At 39.7% G+C, this 23,513-nt stretch overlaps 4 protein-coding genes across 5 annotated transcripts in view; 2 read left to right on the forward strand and 2 right to left on the reverse strand.

Moving 5' to 3' along the window:
• The window catches only part of LOC129777364 (60S ribosomal protein L9), a 432,239-nt gene extending 414,227 nt beyond the window's left edge, over positions 1 to 18,012 (forward strand). Inside the window, exons 1-3 of one of the 2 annotated variants that reach the window (XM_055783604.1) lie at positions 16,755 to 16,839; positions 17,218 to 17,469; positions 17,532 to 18,012. In XM_055783604.1, coding sequence (XP_055639579.1) covers positions 17,229 to 17,469; positions 17,532 to 17,863 — 573 coding nt within the window. In that variant the 5' untranslated portion in view covers positions 16,755 to 16,839; positions 17,218 to 17,228 and the 3' untranslated portion in view covers positions 17,864 to 18,012. Of the gene's footprint in view, positions 1 to 16,754; positions 16,840 to 17,217; positions 17,470 to 17,531 lie in introns of those variants that run through there. The other variant, XM_055783605.1, reaches the window with a different exon arrangement.
• On the reverse strand, positions 401 to 11,454 carry LOC129777348 (T-complex protein 1 subunit delta). Its single transcript, XM_055783581.1, has 3 exons — positions 11,172 to 11,454; positions 2,065 to 2,117; positions 401 to 2,009 (listed from the first exon to the last, which is right to left on the reverse strand). The coding sequence occupies exons 1-3, from the start codon at positions 11,275 to 11,277 to the stop codon at positions 567 to 569; spliced, it is 1,602 nt and encodes a 533-aa protein (XP_055639556.1). The 5' UTR covers positions 11,278 to 11,454; the 3' UTR covers positions 401 to 566.
• LOC129777355 (U5 small nuclear ribonucleoprotein 40 kDa protein) lies at positions 11,503 to 12,788 on the forward strand. Its single transcript, XM_055783595.1, has 2 exons — positions 11,503 to 11,756; positions 11,818 to 12,788. The coding sequence occupies exons 1-2, from the start codon at positions 11,637 to 11,639 to the stop codon at positions 12,751 to 12,753; spliced, it is 1,056 nt and encodes a 351-aa protein (XP_055639570.1). The 5' UTR covers positions 11,503 to 11,636; the 3' UTR covers positions 12,754 to 12,788.
• LOC129777362 (ubiquitin thioesterase otubain-like) lies at positions 12,777 to 14,005 on the reverse strand. Its single transcript, XM_055783601.1, has 2 exons — positions 13,679 to 14,005; positions 12,777 to 13,621 (listed from the first exon to the last, which is right to left on the reverse strand). Exons 1-2 carry the CDS (start codon positions 13,790 to 13,792, stop codon positions 12,902 to 12,904), a joined length of 834 nt encoding a protein of 277 aa, XP_055639576.1. The 5' UTR covers positions 13,793 to 14,005; the 3' UTR covers positions 12,777 to 12,901.
• Positions 18,013 to 23,513: the final 5,501 nt, after the last annotated feature.

Here is a 23,513-nt window from a genome sequence, read left to right on the forward strand (position 1 = left end):
GGAATCAAAACTCTCGTGTTTACTTTACTCCGGACCAGGAGTAGGAATTTGTCCATCACCTGCTTATTGTAACAAGTTTGCATGCGTTTCTCTAAAGGTTCTAACAGGGTCGACAGGGTGTATTCTATCAAAATTCGAGTTCTACTCAAAAAATAATCAACAGAAACTGTAGAATAGTTCATGAATAGTTGAAGAGAGGTTCTGTAACGATTTGAAGTCGGAGGAACATGGGAGGTGTTGTGATTATCATAATCAATAAAAACCGTTTCTTCAAGAAAATGGTTTTGTTTCAAAGTATTGTTTTACCGGTAATGAAATTTTCATTACCGAATAACCGGTTATTGAAATTTTGGCACGGTAATGCAATCCCTACCTGTCATCTATTAATGTGAAAAACATATTTTGATGTGAGGATTTTATTATCACTATTTTAGTAATATTAGGATACTACAAAGCATATAAGCAAATTGTTTGCACATTGAACATTGCACCAATACACTCGGTGCAAAACGCAAAATATGAAGATGAATTTAAAATTAGATGAAAAAAAATTAGATGAAAACAGTTCACTGCATAGTATTAACGATATCATCGATCTTCAGAATTGATCGTACTGTTTCCGAAGCAAGCGTGATAGACGAAATGGATACCAGCAGGGGCTGCACCACATTTTCCGCCAAAATATCTGTGATAGCTCCTTTTCGCACATTTATTCCGGCGTTCTTCTCACCCTGAGCATGGCGGTTGCGTAGTTCTGTGACGGTTCCGATTGGGTTTAGACCAGCATTCTCAGCGAGCGTGGAAGGAATCACCTCCAGAGCATTAGCAAATCCACGGAAACAGTAAGCGTCAACTCCTTCCAGTGTTTGTGCATGGGCTGCCAGCTGAAGCGCCATTTCTATTTCTGGAGCTCCTCCACCAGCAATCAATGCACGCTTCTTCACAAGACAACGAACAACACACAGAGCATCGTGTAATGAACGATCGGCTTCTTCCAGAATCAGTTTATTTGAACCTCGCACTACAATCGATACGGTTCTTCCCATGTTCTGGATACCGGTGACTTTGACAAATTTACTCGATCCACTAGAAACTTCCTCAACCATGTCAGCACTGACCAGGTGCTCTGGCAGAAAGTGATCAAGTGATGCAATCGGGCGGCAATTCAAGGTCTTGCAAACGTACTCGATGTCCTCTCGCTCGATATCCTTAACAACCATGACTCTGATTTTGTCAAGGAAATGCATAGCCAGATCTGAAACAGCGTCACGAAGAATGGACTTCTGAACCAGCAGTACATTACAGCCAGACTTCTTGATTTGCTTGACGATGTTCAGAATGTAAGCACGCTCTTCCTTCAGTACACGATCCATCGCTGCATAATCCGAAACTATAACACTGTGATCCATATCCGTCTTTGGGGCGGAAATGCAGAATTGAATCAATCCAATTTTCGCCTTCTCGACTCGTTTCGGCCCATTGACACCACTTGAACGTTGAGTGAACACCAATCCATCAACCATTTCAGTGTCGTCAATGGTTCCACCCAAGCTGCGTATAATTTTTATATTCTTAAGATCAACACCACTTTCGTGTCCCGGTTCGGTAACCTTGAGCACAGCCTCGACAGCAAGCGGTGCGAGTTGGCTACTGTGCTGTGATACGACCTTAGAGTTAAGAGATGTAGAAGCACTCTTGATGAGCGATTCACGATCGCTCAGCTCAATTGGCCGTGACATTTCAGTCAATATTTCAACAGCTTTAGCGGAACAACGTTGAAATGCGTCAGAAATTGCCGTCGGATGGATACCCATCTGAAGCAGCTTTTCAGCCGCCTCCAGCAGAGCACCTGCTACGACCACCACCGAAGTGGTACCGTCTCCAGCTTCAACATCCTGAGCACGGGATAGCTCCACCAACATCTTGGCTGCCGGATGGACAACGTTCATCTGCTTCAAGATGGTGGCGCCGTCGTTGGTGATGGTGACCTCACCGTTACCGGATTGGATCTAAAAAAGGGAATTGCTGTGAAGATAATATAGAGGAAAATAAGTATTGTTTTACCATTTTATCCATACCACGCGGGCCCAAACTTGTACGGATAGCATCGGAGATGGCTGAAATACCAGAAATAAAAGTTTATCAACATTAAGCAAGAAGTTGTACACCGTTTTGTCTTGTGTCTGTGTCTCATCACTCAAAATTGTACAGAGAAATAATTTAAATTTTGAATACAATAGTCTTTATTCCACTTGACTGCAATAAAATTGATTGTCGAATACCTATTCATAGCAAAAAAAACTTACAATATTTTCAAAAATATTTGACTCAAATTCCGAACAGCACAAATGTGCAGAAATATTGGGGGATGGTCTTGTCCACAGGATCTGCAGAAATCAACTTCTATTTTGTATTTTATATTTGAGAATTGGACTTGGATAAGGGAAGGTTCATAATCAAAGGCTACGACGTTCCATGGATGCAGGCCGCACTTTATAAATCGATTGATCAGTAATTAGCAGTGGAGCAAAGTAATTGTTCATCAGTGGAGTGAAATCTCGTTTTATAATCATTGCTTCTCTATTTTCGAAACACCGCTTGACGAATGTAGTATCCCAGCCAGCTTTCATTGGTTTTAAAAATGAAACGTAAATTGACTGAGTAAATTGAGTGGTTTGGAGGCAGACAGACCGAAATAATGCCGCGATGTTTACATAATTTGACCGTGTCGTAAGTCGCATGGGAGCGATGTCCATCGACAAAACAACCCAAAGCTCAACTTTTTTTTGACCAACCAAGGATTTTTTTTAAAGGGTGGATCAACCAAAAAGTGTTAAGACAAAATAACGTTTAGAGTATGTTAATTCTTAATTTAAAAACTCATGTTTTTTTTCTTTTAGAAGTTCATACATTACGTTATTTTCAAAAAATATTTGGTGAGTTCTATTGCGGCGAAAGAACGAATGCCAGGGTCTTTTTGGCCATAGTGGGATGAGGCCAAATCCGGTCAAAATAGCACGAAATTCGTGTTCTGCTGCAGAAACGGCAGGAGTCGTTTTTGGAGGCACTCTTTGACGTAAACTTCCTGGTTGATAGTGCCGGTTGTTACAAAAATGCTTCTCTTGTCCCCACACGAGCATATCGCCTGTCAAACCATATATTTCATTACGAATTTCGACAATTTAAATTTTTTAAATATATCTGTCACCTTGCCCCTTCCCGTCGCCGTATAGAATTCTAGTCCCGGAAGATGGTTAAAGTCGGTTATGACGTATGTCTCATCATCCATAATATACAGTCGAATTTGGTCAACATCGTTGTTTACAACTTCCGTGTCCTCGTTTTTGCCGATTTGTTTTGCTTTTCGTCGCGGTTTGGTGTCTTTACCTTTTTGTACGTTGACAGCCCAGTACTTTTCTTGGCGTGTTACTCCGTGGTGTAGGACACTCCGACTTTATCTGTCACATCTCGGATCAACAAATATGGTTTCCTCGTGTATGTCCTCTTCACGGCTCTGGTTGTCTGTTCGACCGTCACTTCCAGACTTCCTAATTGTGGTCAACCTCTCCCCAGACACTCTAATCACTTTAGACACCGTCATTTGGGGAAAATTGAGCTTTTTCACTAACTGATTATGCGACAAAAGCGGAAATTTTTGGTACGCGTGCAAAATTTTCAAACGCCTCTTGCGCCTTATGCTTGGAGGCAATTCTGACAACTGAAGAGCATGCACCGAAAAAAAAGTAGGCACATCATTCTTCACACATGTGCCAACAAAAATAAGGGTTTCCATTTTTATTCATATAGTCGATAATGGGAGTAATGCAACGTTGATGTTAAGCACTTTTTGATTGTTCCACCCTTTAATGGTGGTACTCGGGACGTAAAGCAGCAGTATCACGATGGTCCTCCTGCGAGATAGTGGGGTTGGTCGCAGGCCTTGCAAGCCACACCACTAAAACACCAAGCAACGAACGATACACAAGAAGATTGGAACCGGACTAATCAACACAGACCCAGGCGACGACAACGGACTAACGATTGGAAACTCGGGACGTGAAATTGTCGATCTCTCAATTTCATCGGAAGCACTCGTGTGCTTTCCGAACTATTGAAAAACCGCAAGTTTGACATCGTAGCGCTGCAGGAAGTGTGTTGGAGAGGGTCTACAGTACGAACATTTCGCGATGGTCATACCATCTACCAGAGCTGCGGCAACACTCACGAGCTAGGTACAGCTTTCATCGTGTTGGGCAATATGCAGAAGCGAGTGATTGGTTGGTGGCCAATCAACCCAAGAATGTGCAGATTGAGGATTAAGGGCCGATTCTTCAACATCAGCATCATTAACGTGCACAGCCCTCACAGCGCAGCTGGAACGCGAATACGAACGCTGCCCAAAACATGACATCAATATCATCATCGGGAATTTCAATGCCCAGATCGGTAAAGAGCAGGAGTTCAAACCTGTTATTGGTATGTACAGTGCACACCAGTTAACAAATGAAAACGGCCTAAGACTCATCGATTTCGCCACCTCTAAGAATATGGCCGTACGCAGTACCTTCTTCCAACACAAATTCCTCCACCAAATCAAACAGAATCTCAGATCGACCATGTTCTGATAGACGGCCGACATTTCTCGGACATAACTGACCTCAGAACCTATCGAGGCGCTAACATCGACTCGGACCACTACCTAGTGATGGTTAAGATGCGCCCAAAACTCTCCGTTGTGAGCAACATTCGGTACCGATGCATTGCACATTCTAGGACAAGTGGAACGAAGACGACGGTACGAGTGGTTCGATGATGAGTGTCAGCAAGTGTTACAGGAGAAGAACGCTGCGCGGGAGCTCATGCTGCGTCAAGTTACCCGTCAGAACGTGGAACGATATAGACAGAAGCGGAGACAGCAAACCTAACTCTTCCGGGAAAAGAAGTTCCGTCAGGAAGAGGAGTGTGAAGAACTCGAACAGCTGCATCGTTCTCATGAGACGCGAAAGTTCTACCAGCATATCCCGAAAAGGCTTCGTGCCGCGAGCAGAAATGTGTCGGAATAAGGATGGGAGTATACTGACGAACGAACGTGATGTGACCGAAAGGTGGAGGCAGCGATGAACACCTGAATGCATACAGGCAGAGGACCAAAATGACGTTGGTGCAGCTAATAATGAAGATGTACCACCACAACGATAGGTGAAGTAGGGCATGCTATTAAATGGTTGAAGAACAAATCAACTGGCAAAGGTGGCATCGGAGTGGAAATTATCAAGATGGGCCTGGAAAAATTGGTTAGTTATCTGTATCGGCTGATTGTCAGAATTTGGGAAACAGAACAACTACCGCAGGATTGGAAAGATGGGGTTATTTGCTCTATCTTCAAGAAAGGGGACAAACTAGACTGTGAAAACTTTCGTGCAATCACCGCCCTGAATGCCGCCTACATAGTGCTTTCCCAAATCATCTTCCGTCGTCTATCGTCACTGACAAACAGATTCGCCGGCTTCATCGAAGGTCGGTCTACTACTGACCAAATTTTCACCTTGCGGCAGATTCTCCAGAAATGCCGTGAGTACAGAGTCCCACGTACCATCTATTCATCGACTTCAATGCCGCATACGATTCAATAACATGAAAAGAGCTATGGAGAATCATGGACGAAAACGGTTTCCCCATGAAGCTGACTAGACTAATTAAGACTACGATGAATGGAATACAGTGCTGTGTGCGAATTTCGGATGGAATCTCTGATCCATTTGAGTCCCACAAGGGGCTTCGACAAGGTGATGGTCTCTCTTGCCTACTGTTCAACATCGCGCTAGAGGGTGTTATGAGACGAGCGGCGTTTAACTTGCGTGGTACGATATTCAACATTGTCAGCAGAACATTTGTGACGGTAGCTGAACATTACACCAGACTTGAGCACGAGGCAGAGAGAATTGGACTGAAAATCAATGCGTCTAAAATCAAATACATGCTGGCTTTCGGATCCGAGCACGACAGGACCCGATTAGGTAGTAGTGTAATGATTAGAGATGGGCAAAACAGTTCACTTTGATGAACGGTTCACTCACTAACCATTCATCTAAGTGAATCAGTTCTTTTGAACCGTTCTTTCGCTCTTTCGTTCAGCGGTATTAAGAACAACATAGAATGTTAGCTAGAACTCAACATCAATAGACGCTTATTAATTGATATCGTTGAATTGGATAATGTACGTATGGGATTTATATTTTTGAAATTTAGTGGGGAAAGATAAGCTGCTTCTTCTTTAAAAGTCGCAAACTGTATGTGAAAATATGTTTATCGGTCGACAAAAGTTTATGTAATAATTTGATGCGCACAAAACATGTGCTATTTTTCATATTCTCTTATTGTAAGATCATATTTCATAATGTTCATTAAGGAGAAAAAATCAGCAGCGATTTTCACTAACAATCAATCATACAAACAATCACGATAACACATACACGCAATAGGCCAAACAATGAATTGAAAGCAATGAAAAAACTTTTTCTCAACATGCCCTCACTATAAGATTTTATGTTTACCTAATCCATGAATCGCCCCAGCTTCCACCAGATTTTTTTCTGATAATCAGGAAATATATGAATGTTACGCGGGATTGAAAGAATACATGAAATTGAAAATATATAGTTTTGCTTTTGAAACTACGAAAATCTAATTCAATTTTTAACCCAAAATTGAGTATACATTAACAAAATAAACCCTGCGTTAAATGCATTTTGCTCATAAATGACAATATCGTTTTATTTTCCTTACAAGCGTTCTCGTTGTATTTATACATTCCGTCCAGCGCAAATCAGTTCAGCTGCACTCGTTCGTTCGCAAACAATTTGCCCGCAAACACTTCGTTCTCGAACAGTTCGTTCCCAAATAGTTCACTCTCAATCATTTCTTTTCCATACAGTTCACTCGCAAACAGTTCGTTCACAAACAGTTCACTCTCCATCAGTTCACTCGCAAACCGTTCTTTCGGAATCAGTTCGTTCACAAACCGTTCGCTCGCAATCAGTTCGTGGGGAGAACTACCGTTCTTTGAAAAAGAACGACCGTTCGTTCACTCTTTTCGGAGAACTAGTTCGTCCGTACCGTTCGTGAACGGTTTGCCCATCTCTAGTAATGATCGACGGCGATGAGTTCGAGGTAGTGGACCAATTTGTCTACCTTGGCTCAATGGTAACGTCTGATAATGATAATGGCTCACAAAACGCTCATAAGACAGGTTGTCCTCTACGGACACGAGACGTGGACAATACTCGAAGAGGACCTGCGAGCACTCGGAGTCTTTGAACGGCGGGTGTTAAGAACCATTTTCGGCGGTGTACAGCCGGCGTATGGAGGCGAAGGATGAACCACGGGCTCACGCGACTCACCGGCGAACCCAGTATCCAGAAAGTGATCAAAGCTGGAAGGATACGCTGGGCAGGACATGTTGCATGAATGTCGGACAACTATCCTGCAAAAATGGTTTTCATCGGGAATCCGGCTGGTACGAGACGACGAGCAAGGTGGTTAGACCAAGTGAAGCATGACATGGTGAGCACGGGGTGCCCGCGGACATAGCCACGAACCGAGTTAATTGGAGAAAAATTGTGAATCAGGCCATGTTGTAAAGACGTTAAGTCAAAATAAATAAATGGTCGGTGTTTAGTCAGACCGGACTAAGTAATAATAATGATTTCAAGTACAACAAACTCAAAGTTTGAAGCTGTGTCGTTTAGGTAACTCTCAATCATTCTCCCCAATTGGTTTTCTACAGCTCTTAGTTATTGTTCAACAAGGTCGTGTAATTATAGTATTACAAAAAAAAACCTTTTAAGGTCAATCAAGAGGGTTTTACGAATGGCAATGTGTACTTGGTTCACTATGACTGAACAATTTAATGATGAAATCATATAATTTATTCAGTGTGCAGTCAATGGACCACTGCTGGATTTGGAATTTATTATGAAAAGTTTAGTAATTTAGATTTTTTACTCTGACACTTGGTCCACGCTGTCTGAACAAGATATAATAATATATTCGATCAATTTTTAGATAACTATGAATTATCGGAAAAATATATACGTTGTACAGTAGAATCCGTTTATTATGACTCCGCCTATATTGACCATCCGCCTATTATGACGTAATTAAACAACGAAGTTTGGTTTCCACATAAAATCCTTTGTAAAAAAGTCGGATATAATGACTTCCTTTACAGTGACATGTCGCTTATTATGACCCATTTTCAATAAATTATGTCCGGATATAATGACCAACATGATTCTTTACACCTACGATGTTCATTGATTCTCGATGACGTTCGGCAGGATTCATTGGAAATCACGATCTTTTTGGTCACGAAAGCTGAATTCAAATTGTTTAGCAGCACCGGAAATGTGGGAAGATTATGTTGACAATTAATTAATTCAAAAATGAAAAATATATGAGAGGCTTAGTATGAAAGGGGTGTAAATGACTTAATCGATTCCTCTTCGTCGACTTTTTCTTTAGATAATAACTTAACTGCAAAAACGTTCCAATTTGAGTTGCTAAAGAATCCGATAGATGAGGATCTGACCTATCTTCCACATTTTCAAATACAGCTGGGAATGAGTTTGCAGCTATTTTATGACCAAAAGAGAGAGTCGATGTAGAGAAGTCGATGATGTCACTTACACTTCTTTAATTTTGAGCCCCTCATATGTATTACATATTTATTACGTGCAATTTTCATTTTAATTTAATACACTATGTTTCTCTATTAAAATATGTATGTACATGTGAATATGTACTACATAAAAAAGGTTTTTTCAAAAAACACTTTGTATGACGTCCGCTTATTATGACGTATTTGTCAACTCCCTTCGATGTCATTATAAGCGGATTCCACTGTATTTCAAAAAGAATTACTTTTTCGTGTTCATTGAAGGACGAAGAGAAGAATCTTCTTATGAGGAGAAATCTAATATTTCATTTGAAATTCTTTTTTTTTGGTTGACAAAAAATATGGCTCCTCTCTAAATGCTATGGTCGTATGCACTTGATCCACTCTAACTGCATACTATTATTATGGGCACCTTACACGATCAAACTGATTGACAATAAGTGTCTTCAATATCGTGACAGCTAGGCTTTCGACATCCGATCTAACCTCAATCAATATTTTGCCACCTTACACGGTCAATATCGCCCTCAACCCGAGACAACGAAAATATCCGCGATGGCTAGTGGTGACATTCGAGTTTAGGATCCAAACTATTCTCCATCAGATTAGAAGGCTAAATTGCAATTTTCAATTGGTAAAATTTGAATGAAAATATCTACTTGGTATTATTTAATTAGTTGAAGCACGTAGTCCTAACACTAACTTAACCTATTTTCTATGAATTTTCAGATATTCCTACTAAAATTTATTATTATTATATAACGTCAGTTTCAGATACAATTTTTGTATGGGATTTTCTCACCACTTGCAGAAAAAAAGTGATTTGCATTCACATAGAATACTAATTTGATTTGGAAAAGTTAATTTTCATTCATAATTTACACTTTAAAACTCGTTTTTCCTTCTCAAAAACACATCATAATACTCGCTTCACAAATACATACTGATCCTTTCAGTTTCAGGGATGCCAAATTATTTTAGATTGTGAAAATATATGCAAATTATATTATCTGCAAGCAAATGTTTTTATTCGATAAATAAGACTATGACAGTAGAACCCCGATTATCTGTATCTGTATCTATTTCTGTATTGATAAAACATTGTTTCTATGTTTAAAAATCATCCCGACTATTCACGGATAATCGGGATTCTACTGTAACTTGAATTAACACGAGATGTTTTTTCACCTGTGATTTTCCCAGATCTTCTCATTCTCCAAATTTTATAGCAGAGTGTGAAGAAACACACAACTTAGACTAAAGTGGCTGCCCCGCTCGCTAGCGCAAAGAATGACCGAGTTCAATGTTAAAAACATTCCTAAGACGTTGTTAATTTTCATTCACTCTCTCACCATCACATTGTCAGTTACTTTGAGGTTTTGATTTGTATCGCGAAAAGTACTGTATTTTGCTATTTTAGGTACAGTAATTTACATTTGATGCGACATTTTTCTAATTGGACAGACCTGTATGCGACACGTTTAGTTAGACATTTTTGTAAACATCGAGTTCGGGCCCAAATTATGGCCCCACATTGACATTCGCCGCCAGACGTCGACGCTGTACCACTCTCATCTTCAATGTCCAATTACAGGTCAAATCGCCTCCAATGCGACACTGAGTGGTTCTCCGGCATGTCGCATTAAATGTAAATTACTATATCAGTTTTCCAAACCAAAAGCTTTCATTTATGATTCCTACAATTTCAGAAGTTTATAAATTTTAATTGCAATCGCAAAAAAGACTAACAAACATTAAATGTCCGCTTCCAAATCTGGCAACTCAGTCTGGAAGTCCGTGAGGTAAAACGTCAACATCATGCATCCATATGAAATGTCACGATATTGATGCCCGAAAATCAGAAAATCCGGATTTCTGCATTGTCGGCCATGTTCAGCTGTCATTATGCTCTCAAATGTCATCGTATTGTCAATAAATTTGACCGTGTAAGGTCCGCTTTAGTTTTAGCTGATCAGTCAAAATAAATTAATGCCATAAACCTGGCTGTTATTTTAAGTTATGCATGACATAAAAGTTTAAAAAATTTACTTTTTAAAATGTGGTGTTCGGAGTATGAATCAAAATATAGACATACACATATAGAGAATCAAAAGCTCAGTTTCCCAATTTTTTATCCATATAAATCGTCATCTGACTCATGCTTTTTTGAGGTTATGGAATAGAACTTTCGAAATGTATAATTACTCCGGCTCGGAACTTTTCAAAATGTGTCCTTTTGATTGAAGACATGAAGTCCACAAAGAAAATATTGATTCTGATTACCAATAAATAAAAATCGTGAGAAACATGACCACTTGGTATCACGAACGTTCCAGAAGTATCTAACGAGACACTAAAATGACGATTATCATTTTAATCGAGTTTATAGTATCTTAAAACTCAAATTGTGCAAAATTGAATGACTAGATATCGGAAATTACTTTAAAAGGATCAGTTTCCCAAATTCCTCAATTTATCGCCCACATAAACTCACCTTTGGCTGCATTGATGTTGCTCTGGCGGATGTCAGCCGGTTTGCTTTTGTCCTTGTATGCCTGTCCCTGCGGCTTCATTGCTTTCACTGCTGTCTTGGCGACCATGTTTGCAGCACAAAACGTATACTTCAGTTGAAATTACAAACGAAATTGAACAAATGCCTGGAAATTGTTTCAATTTTCTTCGCAGAAGAAAGGCAAAACGCGTGCACTCCGGTTTTTTTCCCGACAAAATCAATCCACAGAAGACAGAACTCAGCGAAGCGCATGAGGAAAAAAAAATCTTTGACAGTTCCCCAATGTATGCCATAAACTTGCGATGTTTTTAGTGAGACGTTTCTAAACGTCAAATTAAAATACGAACGATGTTTGTGATTGTTCTATTTGGCGTCAAAAGTTATCCTAGTTTTTCACATCGGGTACAGTGAGTTTTCTAGTGATATCGACGGAATAAAGTCCCCAGAATGATGTCAACGGCATTGAAGCGTCCTTCGGACGCACTGGTTTCCGTTCCACAAAATAAGAAAACTCGCACAGACCTGATGGCCTACACAGCAAAGGACAAGCAGCTTATGGAACAACATGTAAGCGAATCAATACTTCCAACTAACAAACAAATAATGAAACTTCCCGCTTGCTTTCTAGGATGTTGAACGAACATCTAATCTGTTGGCGCCGATCATGCTACTGGAAGGGCATGGTGGTGAAATTTTTTCCACTGAATTCCATCCAGAAGGGGGACATCTCGTTTCCACCGGGTTCGATCGACAGATATATCTGTGGAACGTTTACGGGGAGTGTGAGAATGTTGGCGTGATGACCGGTCACACTGGTGCCGTTATGGAGGCTCACTTTTCACCCGACGGAGGCAACATTTATACTTGCAGTACGGATAAAATCGTTGCCGTGTGGGATGTTCCAACGTGTACACGTATCCGGAAGCTGAAGGGCCATTCGCATTTCGTCAATAGTTGTAATGGAGCACGCCGAGGACCAACGTTGATTGTGTCTGGCTCGGACGATTCCACCATCAGGATTTGGGATGCACGAAAGAAACACGTTATTCACAACTTTGACAACGGCTACCAAGTGACGGCGGTTTGCTTCAATGATACTGCGGAGCATGTGATTTCAGGGGGCATTGATAACGATATCAAAATATGGGATATTCGAAAGAAGGACGTAATTTATCGCCTGAAAGGACACACCGATACAATCACAGGGTTGGCTCTTTCACCTGATGGATCATATATTTTGAGTAATTCCATGGACAATACAATGCGGATTTGGGACGTTAGACCTTACGCACCGGCTGAAAGGTGTTTGAAGGTGTTTAATGGACATCAGCACAATTTTGAAAAGAACCTGCTGAAATGCGCTTGGTCTCCTGACGGATCTCGGATAAGCTCTGGATCTGCGGATCGTTTCGTCTACATTTGGGACACTACATCGCGTAGAATAATATACAAGCTTCCGGGTCACAATGGAAGCGTCAACGACATTGACTTTCATCCAACGGAACCAATTATCGTATCAGCTTCTAGTGACAAAACCTTGTATTTAGGAGAGATTGATGGATAAATTGTCGAGAAATAAAACCTATGTATTTTTCTCTACATTTTTATTTGATTTGAACTCTAATCAAATGACGGGATACACTAGCGATTAAGATCTCTGTGAGTGCTTATTACAGTCAGAAAAATTCGTTTCATTGTGGATTTCCATTATGTTACTGCGCCTTATTCGGATATAAAATATCATAATGTCCTGGACGGTAGAGCAAGAAGACATTTGGCTTGCAACCATCAGGAAAATCGTGAGCAATTACTTGATCTCCGTCTCCACGGTCCATATACTCGACGCGCACTCCTGCCTCCAGAGCCGAGCATATTGCGATGATGTGGATGTGATCCGACTCTTTGTACATTGGCTCCACTTCTTGGTGACAAAATTCAACGATTGTGTAATTTCCATCGATAAAGTTCTGGTAAAAATCCGCTCTCTCCTGCAAGTGGCTTGAAGTAATCAATCTGAGATAAACCACGACATAATCCGAGTAGCCCTGCTCGTTGAACAGCTTGTGCAGCTCGGCCAGCGCCGCAGATGTGTTATCACCCTCTGGTTTGACCTTATTGATCACTTCCATGAATGTTTCGTAAAAGTCCTCAATAGTAAACCGGGGGAATCCAGCCTCTGTCAGTCTTTCTCGGGATTTTGCAGCGTATTCATAAAATTTGCTAAACTCATCCTTGTTCAGCACCAAATACTCGAGATAAGCATAAGCAAACGCTCGGAAAAAACAGTTTCCGTCAGGTCTGGTACGACGAATTGCACAATACTTCGAGGAAAGATCCTTTACCTTCGATATGTAAACGGCATCGTCGAGGTATTCTGAGTTTAGACTAGCTACCGCTTGAGATTCGCTAACCAATGGATTTGAATAAGCAATCTGCATCGAATGAGAAATAAGCAATTTGCAGGAAATACAATTCATCAATATACAAACCTCCTGTTCTATTTCTCTTTGTTGTTTTATGATGAGTTCGTCCTGGTTTTCCTCTGGTTTAAGGTTACTGGCGCTACTGCTGCTTGTAGTATCGGTGCTGTCTGAGGTGCTCATTTTTCGCCGGGTTTGCAAACAGCAGCAATACAGCAATACTTGTGGCTCTACCGATAATAATCACAATGAATGGATGAGAAATCTCCGGAAAGCTAGAGAAAAAGGCAAACTGTCGAATCAATTGTTTTTCGTCCTAGCAAGCCGACATTTTTCTCTTCACTTCTCACCGCAAAACAGCAACTTTGCGCAGTGATTGTCGTTTTCTCAACCACAGAGCTGTCAAATTCTATTGACTGAGCAAATTTTTGTTCGTGCGAGGGGTAAGAAATCTATATCAATGAATGTAGCTCAAATATTTTCAAACATTTTTTTACAAACGACGATTATCTTGAAGAACAACAAATAACGGCACTTAATTCCCAGTAACTTCATGATAGATTTACGAAATTCCTTCTTCAATTAATTTGGACACACCCTACAAATCTGTTGATATGTAGATAGATATTGAAATTTCAATATGTAATTCGTTTAAAAAGGGTTGAAATGAGAACAACTGAAAGGTGCACTCGTTGAAAAATGTGTTACGTGTTCGCTTACTAAGCAATTTGACAATTTTTGAGGTTTATCATAGAATAACTACGTCTACGCATTAATCATCAAGTGTGATCCAACTTCCACGTAGTGGAGAATTTTCTCATTTACTACACGTAGCCGACAAGGGTAATTAACTTTTGGGATACAGCTCTTTTTACTCCTTTGTTCATTATATGCAGGTTCCATAGCATTTCAGTTGTAATAGTTGTAATTTCAGTTGTAATGTTTCGTCACATCGGAAATCGGAAAGGGTTATGTAAAGCACGAATAGAATTGAGAGAGGCTGGATCATCACACATCGTTTCATAATAGCATACAAATATGGTCCGTTGAAGATTCTGGGATTTGATCCCACGACTGTTTGCTAAGTAAGTGGACGCACAACCGATTTGGCTAAACATGTTTGGCTTATTTTCCGTAGCTAGACTTTACCATCAGTTTATAAACGCAATCATCATCAATCGCATCGATGTGTTTGCTCTAGAAGTTTCGACGAAGATTTTTTTTGTAGTAACCTAAAGCTTTAGTATATATCAGTTCATTTGTATCATCGATGAATTCCACATAATTGATGATTATTAGTTATTAGTAATTGGATTCGTTGGTCTCTTCTGATGTTGGGTAATTATAGTAATAATTTTCTAAAAGACGGAGTTGCGAACCTCTCAAAATGTCTGCCTTTTTCGCTGTATTAATCCCCATTCCATGCTCCATGATGTCATTCAAGGACGCTCAATATTAGAACGAAGGCAGTTTGCTCCATCTGCAATTCATCATCAGCATAAAAGAAAAAAAAAAGTTAAAGTAAAAGAAATGACAGTATAGTGTCGAACAATGAATTGTAGAGTGGTTATTTAGCTGACGGAAACAATCAAGTTTATCATACATTTTTGGGGAAAAAATAGTAGTAATGTCTATGAACACTAACTTTCAATTTAATGGTTTTCCAACTGTATTCAGCACAAAATTTTCTCTTCTTCCCAATGAAAGCAAAAAAGTAGTTCTAAGTGACGTACTATTTGAATTAACCCAACAAACTCCAAAAAGAAAAAATCTGTCCTGAGATTCAGGTAGCAGTACCAAGTTGGGCACCCTGTACTTTTTAGACACTAAAACCACTAAAACATATGACGAATTTGTTTTTGTTCAGTTTCAACCCCAGCGCCAACCTAACTGCTGTCAAAATGTTTTTTTATTCACTCAGTTTCAACCTAGTTTTGCACTAAGTTCAACCCGAAAGCTGTTTGGTTCGCACTGAAATGCTTGACGGATTCACACTTGGGTTCACCAATACAACTATACTGAACTGTCAAGTTCCGAGTATTGTTTTGGAAAATAAGAATAAAGACTATGAAAATGGAAAACCTGCTGCTTTTGCTTTTGTATTATTGGAATCGTAATCCAATTCGGATTCGGATTGATATCGAACAAAAACTGTGTCTGATGATGATTTTATATTATAATAGTATTTGTTTGTGGAACAAACAGGAAATGCATCGACAAATGGTGTTAAGTGAGTGTCAGGACTTCAAGTGTTAGGTAATCGAACAACATGAAGTAGAAATTTTCATTCAAATTTTTATATTTTTATACTGCCCTTGACCCTTCTGATCTGATAGTGAATAATTAACCTCCCAAGCACCAATACCGCCACCACACGTCGACACTGTACATTTGTCATCGCAAATATGAACAAATCAGAATATATAAAGCACACCAACAAACCGCCGCATTCGTGAACTTGAAAACGTTTACAGAGGCAGTTTTGAACTAACTCAGTTTTAAAAACGAATTCGCTAATAATTACAGTAGAATCTCGATTATCCGCGAACGAATGCGAATGCGAGTTCCCTAGTAATTCTATAAATGGCTTTCACATTATCTGATCACTGACTTACACGACCTTACAAATGGATAGTTGAAAAATCTATGTATTGATAAAACATATTTTTTCATACTAAAATATCTTTTTTTCGTGTTTGTACCTCATTTTTAGCCCTTTATTGCTTTATCCGCGATTTTCGTTATACGCGTTGATCTAGCCCGACTATTTTGCGGATAATCGGGGTTCTACTGTATGTTCAAAATTTGAAAAACCAATAAACTAAAAAGAGAAAATGTCAATGAATCAAATGTCATGAATCAATATATTTTTCAATCAATAAATTAGGAAGGTAACTTGTATAAATAAAGAAATTAAATAAATCTTGGACAATGTATAGGAAAGTAATCTATTGTATTTATTGCATTGTAGATTTCTTTTAGTTTAGTTTTTGTAAATGTGTACTCAAATCATTTGAGATAAAGATAATTAAGGCAGAATAAAAAAACTACTGTTCGAAGAAAAGTTCTCCTCAAACTGTCATTTCAAATACTTCACACAAACTGAGCAACTTGTAATATCCTACCCTTCCGCAGGCGGAAATGGCGGCAACGCTTCAGCCCGCATCAAGAGTCGACATTCTGTACCATTTTGTCATGACAGGTTCTTTTCCGGTTTGTTTCTCAAACGTGTAAGTCGTGCATTCTGTGTTTGCTGCGATTTATTTACTGAAAATGTAGTGAAATATGAATGGTTTCCATCCGAATTTATGCAGAATGGTTGTGCCTTTGGACTAACTACGTAAAACACTGAGAAAATGGGACCAACTGTTCAATCAGGCTCAAAAATAGAATATCAACAAAACGGTATCTTGGTTTTTCGCAGGACCACAAGCATAATAAAGCGAACGTTTTGAGAATAGCACGGAAGTTCGTCGCGTGAGCCAGCTTGACTGCAGCGAGTTTAGCTCGCGAGAATTCAATAATTGTCAACAGTTGACCAAAGCACAATCATTCGTTCATAAAGTAACCTTATTTTGCAAGTGACTGATTTTCTATTCGCACTTCAGATTAGACCACGATGAGAACGATCAACTCAAATCAAACGGTCACCATCCCTAAGGGTGTTTCTGCCAAAGTGCACGCCCGCGTCGTGACAGTATTTGGACCCCGCGGTAAGCTTTCCAAGAGCTTCCGGCATTTAGCCATGGATATCTACAAGGTGTCAAAAAAGAAGCTGATGGTTGAGAAATGGTTCGGAGCCAAGAAGGAAATCGCTGCCGTTCGCACTGTTTGCTCACACATCGAGAATATGATTAAAGGTAAGGATATCGCAGTATTTCGGTTCGATTAGTTCAATAATGGTGGCATGGATTGTTTACAGGTGTGACGAAAGGATTCCAGTACAAAATGCGTGCTGTGCATGCTCATTTCCCCATCAATTGTGTTATCAGCGAGAACAACAGCTTAGTGGAAATCCGTAATTTCCTCGGCGAGAAGCATATCCGTCGCGTTAAGATGCAGCCAGGAGTGACCGTAGTCAACTCGGCGAAACAGAAGGACGAATTGATCCTTGAGGGTAACGATATTGAGGCCGTTTCCCTTTCCGCTGCATTGATCCAACAGTCCACCACCGTTAGGAACAAGGATATCCGTAAGTTCTTGGATGGTCTGTACGTGTCGGAGAAGACTACTGTCGTGCAGGACGAAGAATAAACATAATATTTTTCTTGTAATATGGATATGAGAAGTGGAGTGCAAAGAGAAGAAAAGTTTAAAAAGAGGAAAAATGTGTAGTTTGAGTTGTGTTATGAGAAATTGTTTATCGTCGGGTAAATTAATATAGAGCTTGCCAGTGGAAGACATTCTGAGCATTTCGATATACATGTCCTTGCAAGTATTATTTGGTATACATATACCAAACCAAACTTGTCGATCGCCTCGATATTCACTTTGATCCTGATCAATGTGTTGTATCAACGTATTGCGTATTCTTCTTGAATGACGTTAACGTTCCCTGTAGAACTTTTGCTGTCTCAACGTATGTATTTAATAGCGTCATTTATTAATATTTTGTTGAGATTTCTTAAGGTGAAGGTGGAAGCTAGCCACAAATGGCTGCCACAATGGCGCTCATTTCTTTGATCTCCCTCCCTCACCCTCGCCCGAAAATCAATAATCTTGCGAAACAGTGTGAAGAAAATGATTGTTTTCGCACACTACCCATCAAGTAATATCAACCAAACTCTAATCGATTACTCACAATATATTAAATTTTCATCTGCCGTCGCACTGTATAGTGGAAAACATCGGAAAACTCGAGCTAGTGCTCTGAAAGTTAAATTTTCATTTTTCAATCTTCGGCAATGGTTTTGTTTGTATTGGTGAAAGCATCATTATTTTTCCGACACTATGCCACACAACATCATCGAAACAGCTATAAAATTCAATCCAATAAAATGTTATTCCTGAGTAATAGCGTTTCATGTCATGAAAATCAATAGAATAATATTGTTTTGATATCAGTATAATTATTATTTTTACGTTCAATGGGTCTATAATGTAAGTTTTAGCAACTTTAACATTGGCTAATCAAATTGTATTGCAGAGCTCGGGACACTGCCACGGCTGCCTATGCTTTCAAAAATAGTAAATGAAAAAGTATTACATTCAATCAAAATGCCTCGGCCAACGAAGAGAAGGATTAAGGCTCTCCAACGTGAATATGTGCAAACAATACGATCAACGAAGGCAAATATTAAGGAATTATCAATATCGATTTACTGGGCCGAAAAACTTGTCAATTCGCATGTGTTATAAATTTGCTCATGTTACGCTCGTGTATAATCAGAATTTTACTTCATATGCAAATACACCTTCTATATACATTTATATTTGTAGTTGTTCATCGGAACACATCATTCATACATTTTACTTGTTATTATTATATGTATTGAATTGTTATTTTTTTTTAAATGTATTCTAAGTCTCGTGTCAGTGAAGCGCCACACAGTCTGATAAGTGAATTGATCTATTTACGTGTGATTTGCTCTTCTCTCACAAACACTATCACCCCATTTTTACACCTGGTTTTACCTATACTACTACAATGGCTTCCTTCCAGCATGTAAGCTAGAGATGAGCAAATCAGCTCATCATGGTGAGCGGCTCAGAGTCGTTCAGCTCATACAAGTGAGCTGCTCATTTGAAACAGCTCTTCAGCTCAGTTGAATTTTGCAGTTGTCCACACAATTGCATATGAAAAATAATCACCATGGGACATTGCATAGTGTGCATTTTCTTAATAGACGGAAATCAAAAAATAAACGAATTTAATTTGTAATTGTACAAAAACTAGAACTGATATGAATTCTAATAATATAATATACAACAAATACTGAATGCTGAAATCCGACATAGAAGATGCTTAGGATATGCTGAACTTGAACAACAAAAAAAAACAGCAGTAGCCAAATAGAATGCCTTCAGAAATATCGGCCGAGACAACGTTTTTTGATAAAACTACCGAGATTTTTTTTTTCATCCGAGGATATAAAAATAAATCCACTTAGGTGCAACGGGAAATAATTATTCGCGAACACAAAGGTAACAAAAGGACCAGTATCAATCATCAACATTTATGCCGGGTGGTTTTCTGAATTGTTTTGATTCAGCACGCGGAAATGATGTTTAAATAACAATGTAATATATCAAATTTATTTACAAGCATATAATAATGTTTATTATTTTGTTTGGCCATATAAGAAAAATTTAATGAAGTAACGAACGATTGAATATTTTCAAAACAAAAACCTTTTTCCTATCTGGCATCCCTGCTAAAGCTAAAGTACGAAGAGGGATACACGAAAACAAACTGACGTCATGCCATGAAGCGCGGGAGACGAAAAATCCTTTCATGTCTCACAATTCACACTCTCTGCAATTTTTGCGCTCCAAAGCTATGCAGCTCAACAGCTCAACAGCTCAACAGCTCAACTGCTCATCAGCTCAACAGCTCATCAGCTCCAGCTCCGTAATGAGCTGATGAGCTGCGTTTTTTTGATTGCGAGCCCATCCGAATCCGCTCACTATGATGAAGCGATTCAGATGAACAGCTCATGAGCGGATGGCACATCTCTACTGTAAGCAAATGGCACGGCCTCCAGCGACACCGTCCACACCGCGAAATTGCTAGAGGAATACTTCGCTGAACTGTCCCCAATTTCGGGATAGGATTTTGAGTTCATGCTACGGCAAAAAGCGGACCCGAACTCAGACAATCGAATAGTGGTTCGGAACGACGGGTTGGAACATCGTTCAACAAACATCGTCGCAATGCGCTCCACCAAAGGGAAATCGGCTGATCCCAACTGTATCGGTTTGGAGATAATCAAACAGCTGTCCCGTTAGATAAAATCATTCTCTTCGACATTTTCAATGTCCTTTTGATGAAGCAGGTCTTCCCAGTGGAATGAAGACATAGTATTGTGATCCCCATCCCCAAAGTCGGCCAGAACAGCTGCTCCGTGAAAGGATACCGGTCAATATCCTTGATTTCTTTTACGTCTAAGACCCTGGAGAGGATGGCGTATCGACACCTTCCGACCGGACGCAAACACATGTATTTTGAATCCCTTGAAGAGGGTGTAGCTGAAACCAGGAAAAAACGAGAGCACGTTGAAATGGTAGCCATGGATCTGGCAGACTGGGGAGCAGAAGGAAACCACCTACACTTTGTAAAAAATTTCGCGACAAACCGGACTTTCGAGGTAAAAGTTGAGAACATTATTTATTAATCCCGCCGACATATCCTAGGTACTCTCGGTCAAAGCTGCCGGAATCTTTGAAGCTGCCATTATATAGCCGGATATAGTCTCCATGTGTGACCCGGACATACCGACATAGCCGACAATGAAGCGGGCGACCGTTTTGCCAGAATTTGTTACTTGTGACAGCTTTTAACGCGAGAACTGCAGCATATCACACAACTTCAACAGAGGATCCTTTCATCCTCTTTGCGATCGGTGCGAGGTCCGCATATCGTAACATATCGTTTGTGTTTGCTCCAAATATGAAAACCTCCGGAACTTTCACGGAACCATCCGTAACGACCTTGAGGATGACCCTTCAAGAACTGCTGCTTTGTTTTCTGAAAAATGTCGACTTTTATTGGAACGAAGCCATTGTAGTAGTATAGGTGAAAGCAGTGTGGCGCTTCACTGACACGAGTCTTAGAATACGAGGGCAGTCCGATATGTTACAAATTTTCTTAAAAAATTTCTTAAAAATAATAATTATTTTGACATCACAATTTTATTTTATTGATTTTCATGACATGAAACGCCATGACTCAGGAATAACATTTTATTGAGTGGTTTTTATGCTGTTTCGTTTATGTCGTCTGGCATCAGTGTTGAAAAAACAACGATGCTTCCACCAATACAAACAAAATCATTGCGGAAAATTGAAAATTTAAAGGGTGAGGGTGTGGGAGGGAGATGAAGGAAGTGAACACCGTTGTGGCAGTCATTTATGGCTCTGTTCCACCTTCACCTTAAAGATCCGCCGTGAATACTAGAATATTTTTATTTATTTACTATGACTCTACATCCCATTGAGATTAGATTTGATTCACTACTTTTCTCCAATAAACCCGGTCCACGGCTGCAGTTCTCCAACTCCCGGCTGCACCGATTCTTGTCAAGTCCTGCTCCACCTGGTCTAACCACCTCGCTCGCTGGGCTCCTCTCCTTCTTGATCCTACCGGATTCGATGCGAACACCATCTTTGCAGGGCTGCTGTCCGGCAATCTTGCAACATGCTTCAATCAGTCTTGTCAGCTTTCGAGGAAAGCCGGGTTCGTCCATGATCCTCCATAGCTGTCGTCGGTCAATTGTATCATACCGGACTAGATCCACGCAAAGAATATTAGAATATATAGAATAGAATAGCAACATTACTGATGACACGTTAGATAAGTCAGGAAGCCTTTAGCCAGAACAGAACACGTGTACATCTTAATGTATCTGGCGAGATTTTGATTATGAATTATGTGGATTCTAAAACTGATCTTCACCAGAGGTATAATTCATACTAGGATTGGGCGATCTCGAATCGATTCTTAGAAGATCGATCTTTTCCATTCCGATTTCCGATTTTTCGGATCGATCTTTCTTACTCGAGAAAATCGATTTTTTTGCTTTCGATCTTTTTGATCTTTTTGTAGATTTCGATGTTTTTTTTAAATCTAACATTTTTTTTACTTATGTAAAAATGCTGAGAGAGACAGAACTAGTGGCAGCTACTGAGGGGATGAACTGTAACCGGTTGCGGAAAGGATCACTGAACCTGATGTTGACATCAATTACAAGCGAGAGGTTGTTTTCTAGAACTGGCGCCAAAAACAAGAATCGGCTTCGACTAAATGACAGATGTATGGCACGATTGGCTTTTATGGGATCATTGTCAGCTGAGTGCTGGGTGGTTGTTCAATTTCTAAGAATGCTTTTTTCAATTAATTTATTCAATAAAACGACTACCTGACGGCACAAGGTGAATGCCCTGTGGCTGTGGTCTTCATGCTGAGTAACAAAACAAAATGCTTTTGATGTTTGAATAGAAAAATGAATTTTGTATTCCATGTTTAAAGAAAAGACGGCATTCATATAGAATAAACAGAAAATCGAAAAAAAGTTTTTAATTTTTCAAAAATCGATCCGGCAAAGATCGATTTAGCAAAGATCGATTCTTTGGTACCGATTTAATCAGTGGATCGATCCCAACGCCGTTTGGAAAATCGATTCGATAAGATCGATCTTTTTATAAAGATCGCCCAATCCTAATTCATACTCTAGAAGGATGTAATTGCGTTCCAACCGAACCGACTCCGCATGAAAATTGAGAGAAAAAACGCTGCAGTAGCAAGAGCGAGCACGAGGAAAACTTTGCGTGGTATCATAGCCTTAATATCGCAACGCTCTAGATTTGAACTTGCTTGTAAAAATGTCACGTTTAATAATTTGCCTGGTTGCGTATTGTTTTATCCGAGTCAAGATGTATATGATAGGTGTAGCCGTTTGTTCAGTGAATTTGTGAGGGACAGTAACGACAGTCTTGCGTATTTGTTACCTAAGCCATATGATTGTCTCAACTGTCGATAGGTTCTTGCTGAAGTTAATGGAAACAGAAAGCAAAGAGCTGCAACCACAATCCCAAATGCGTCTCGCCTATATAGTGTCAATAATAAACAGCGTTGAACGAAACCTAAGGTGATTTATTCAAGAATCATACCGTGATTGTTGTTCATCTCATCACAAAAATGGCAGTATGTGGCAATGTGGCACAGAGCGTAATAGGATGATGGTAA

Source organism: Toxorhynchites rutilus, chromosome 3 (assembly GCF_029784135.1).
Source record: "Toxorhynchites rutilus septentrionalis strain SRP chromosome 3, ASM2978413v1, whole genome shotgun sequence".
Lineage (NCBI taxonomy): Eukaryota > Metazoa > Arthropoda > Insecta > Diptera > Culicidae > Toxorhynchites > Toxorhynchites rutilus.

Excerpts from the sequence above, each read along its gene's own strand:
- LOC129777348 (XM_055783581.1), bottom strand. The coding sequence starts at position 11,277 with ATGGTCGCCAAGACAGCAGTGAAAGCAATGAAGCCGCAGGGACAGGCA. Across the intron at positions 2,118-11,171 it reads CAACATCAATGCAGCCAAAG|CCATCTCCGATGCTATCCGT; the intron begins GTGAGTTTATGT and ends CTGGTATTTCAG. Across the intron at positions 2,010-2,064 it reads CGCGTGGTATGGATAAAATG|ATCCAATCCGGTAACGGTGA; the intron begins GTAAAACAATAC and ends TCCCTTTTTTAG.
- LOC129777355 (XM_055783595.1), top strand. The coding sequence starts at position 11,637 with ATGATGTCAACGGCATTGAAGCGTCCTTCGGACGCACTGGTTTCCGTT. Across the intron at positions 11,757-11,817 it reads AGCAGCTTATGGAACAACAT|GATGTTGAACGAACATCTAA; the intron begins GTAAGCGAATCA and ends CTTGCTTTCTAG.
- LOC129777362 (XM_055783601.1), bottom strand. The coding sequence starts at position 13,792 with ATGAGCACCTCAGACAGCACCGATACTACAAGCAGCAGTAGCGCCAGT. Across the intron at positions 13,622-13,678 it reads AAAGAGAAATAGAACAGGAG|ATTGCTTATTCAAATCCATT; the intron begins GTTTGTATATTG and ends CATTCGATGCAG.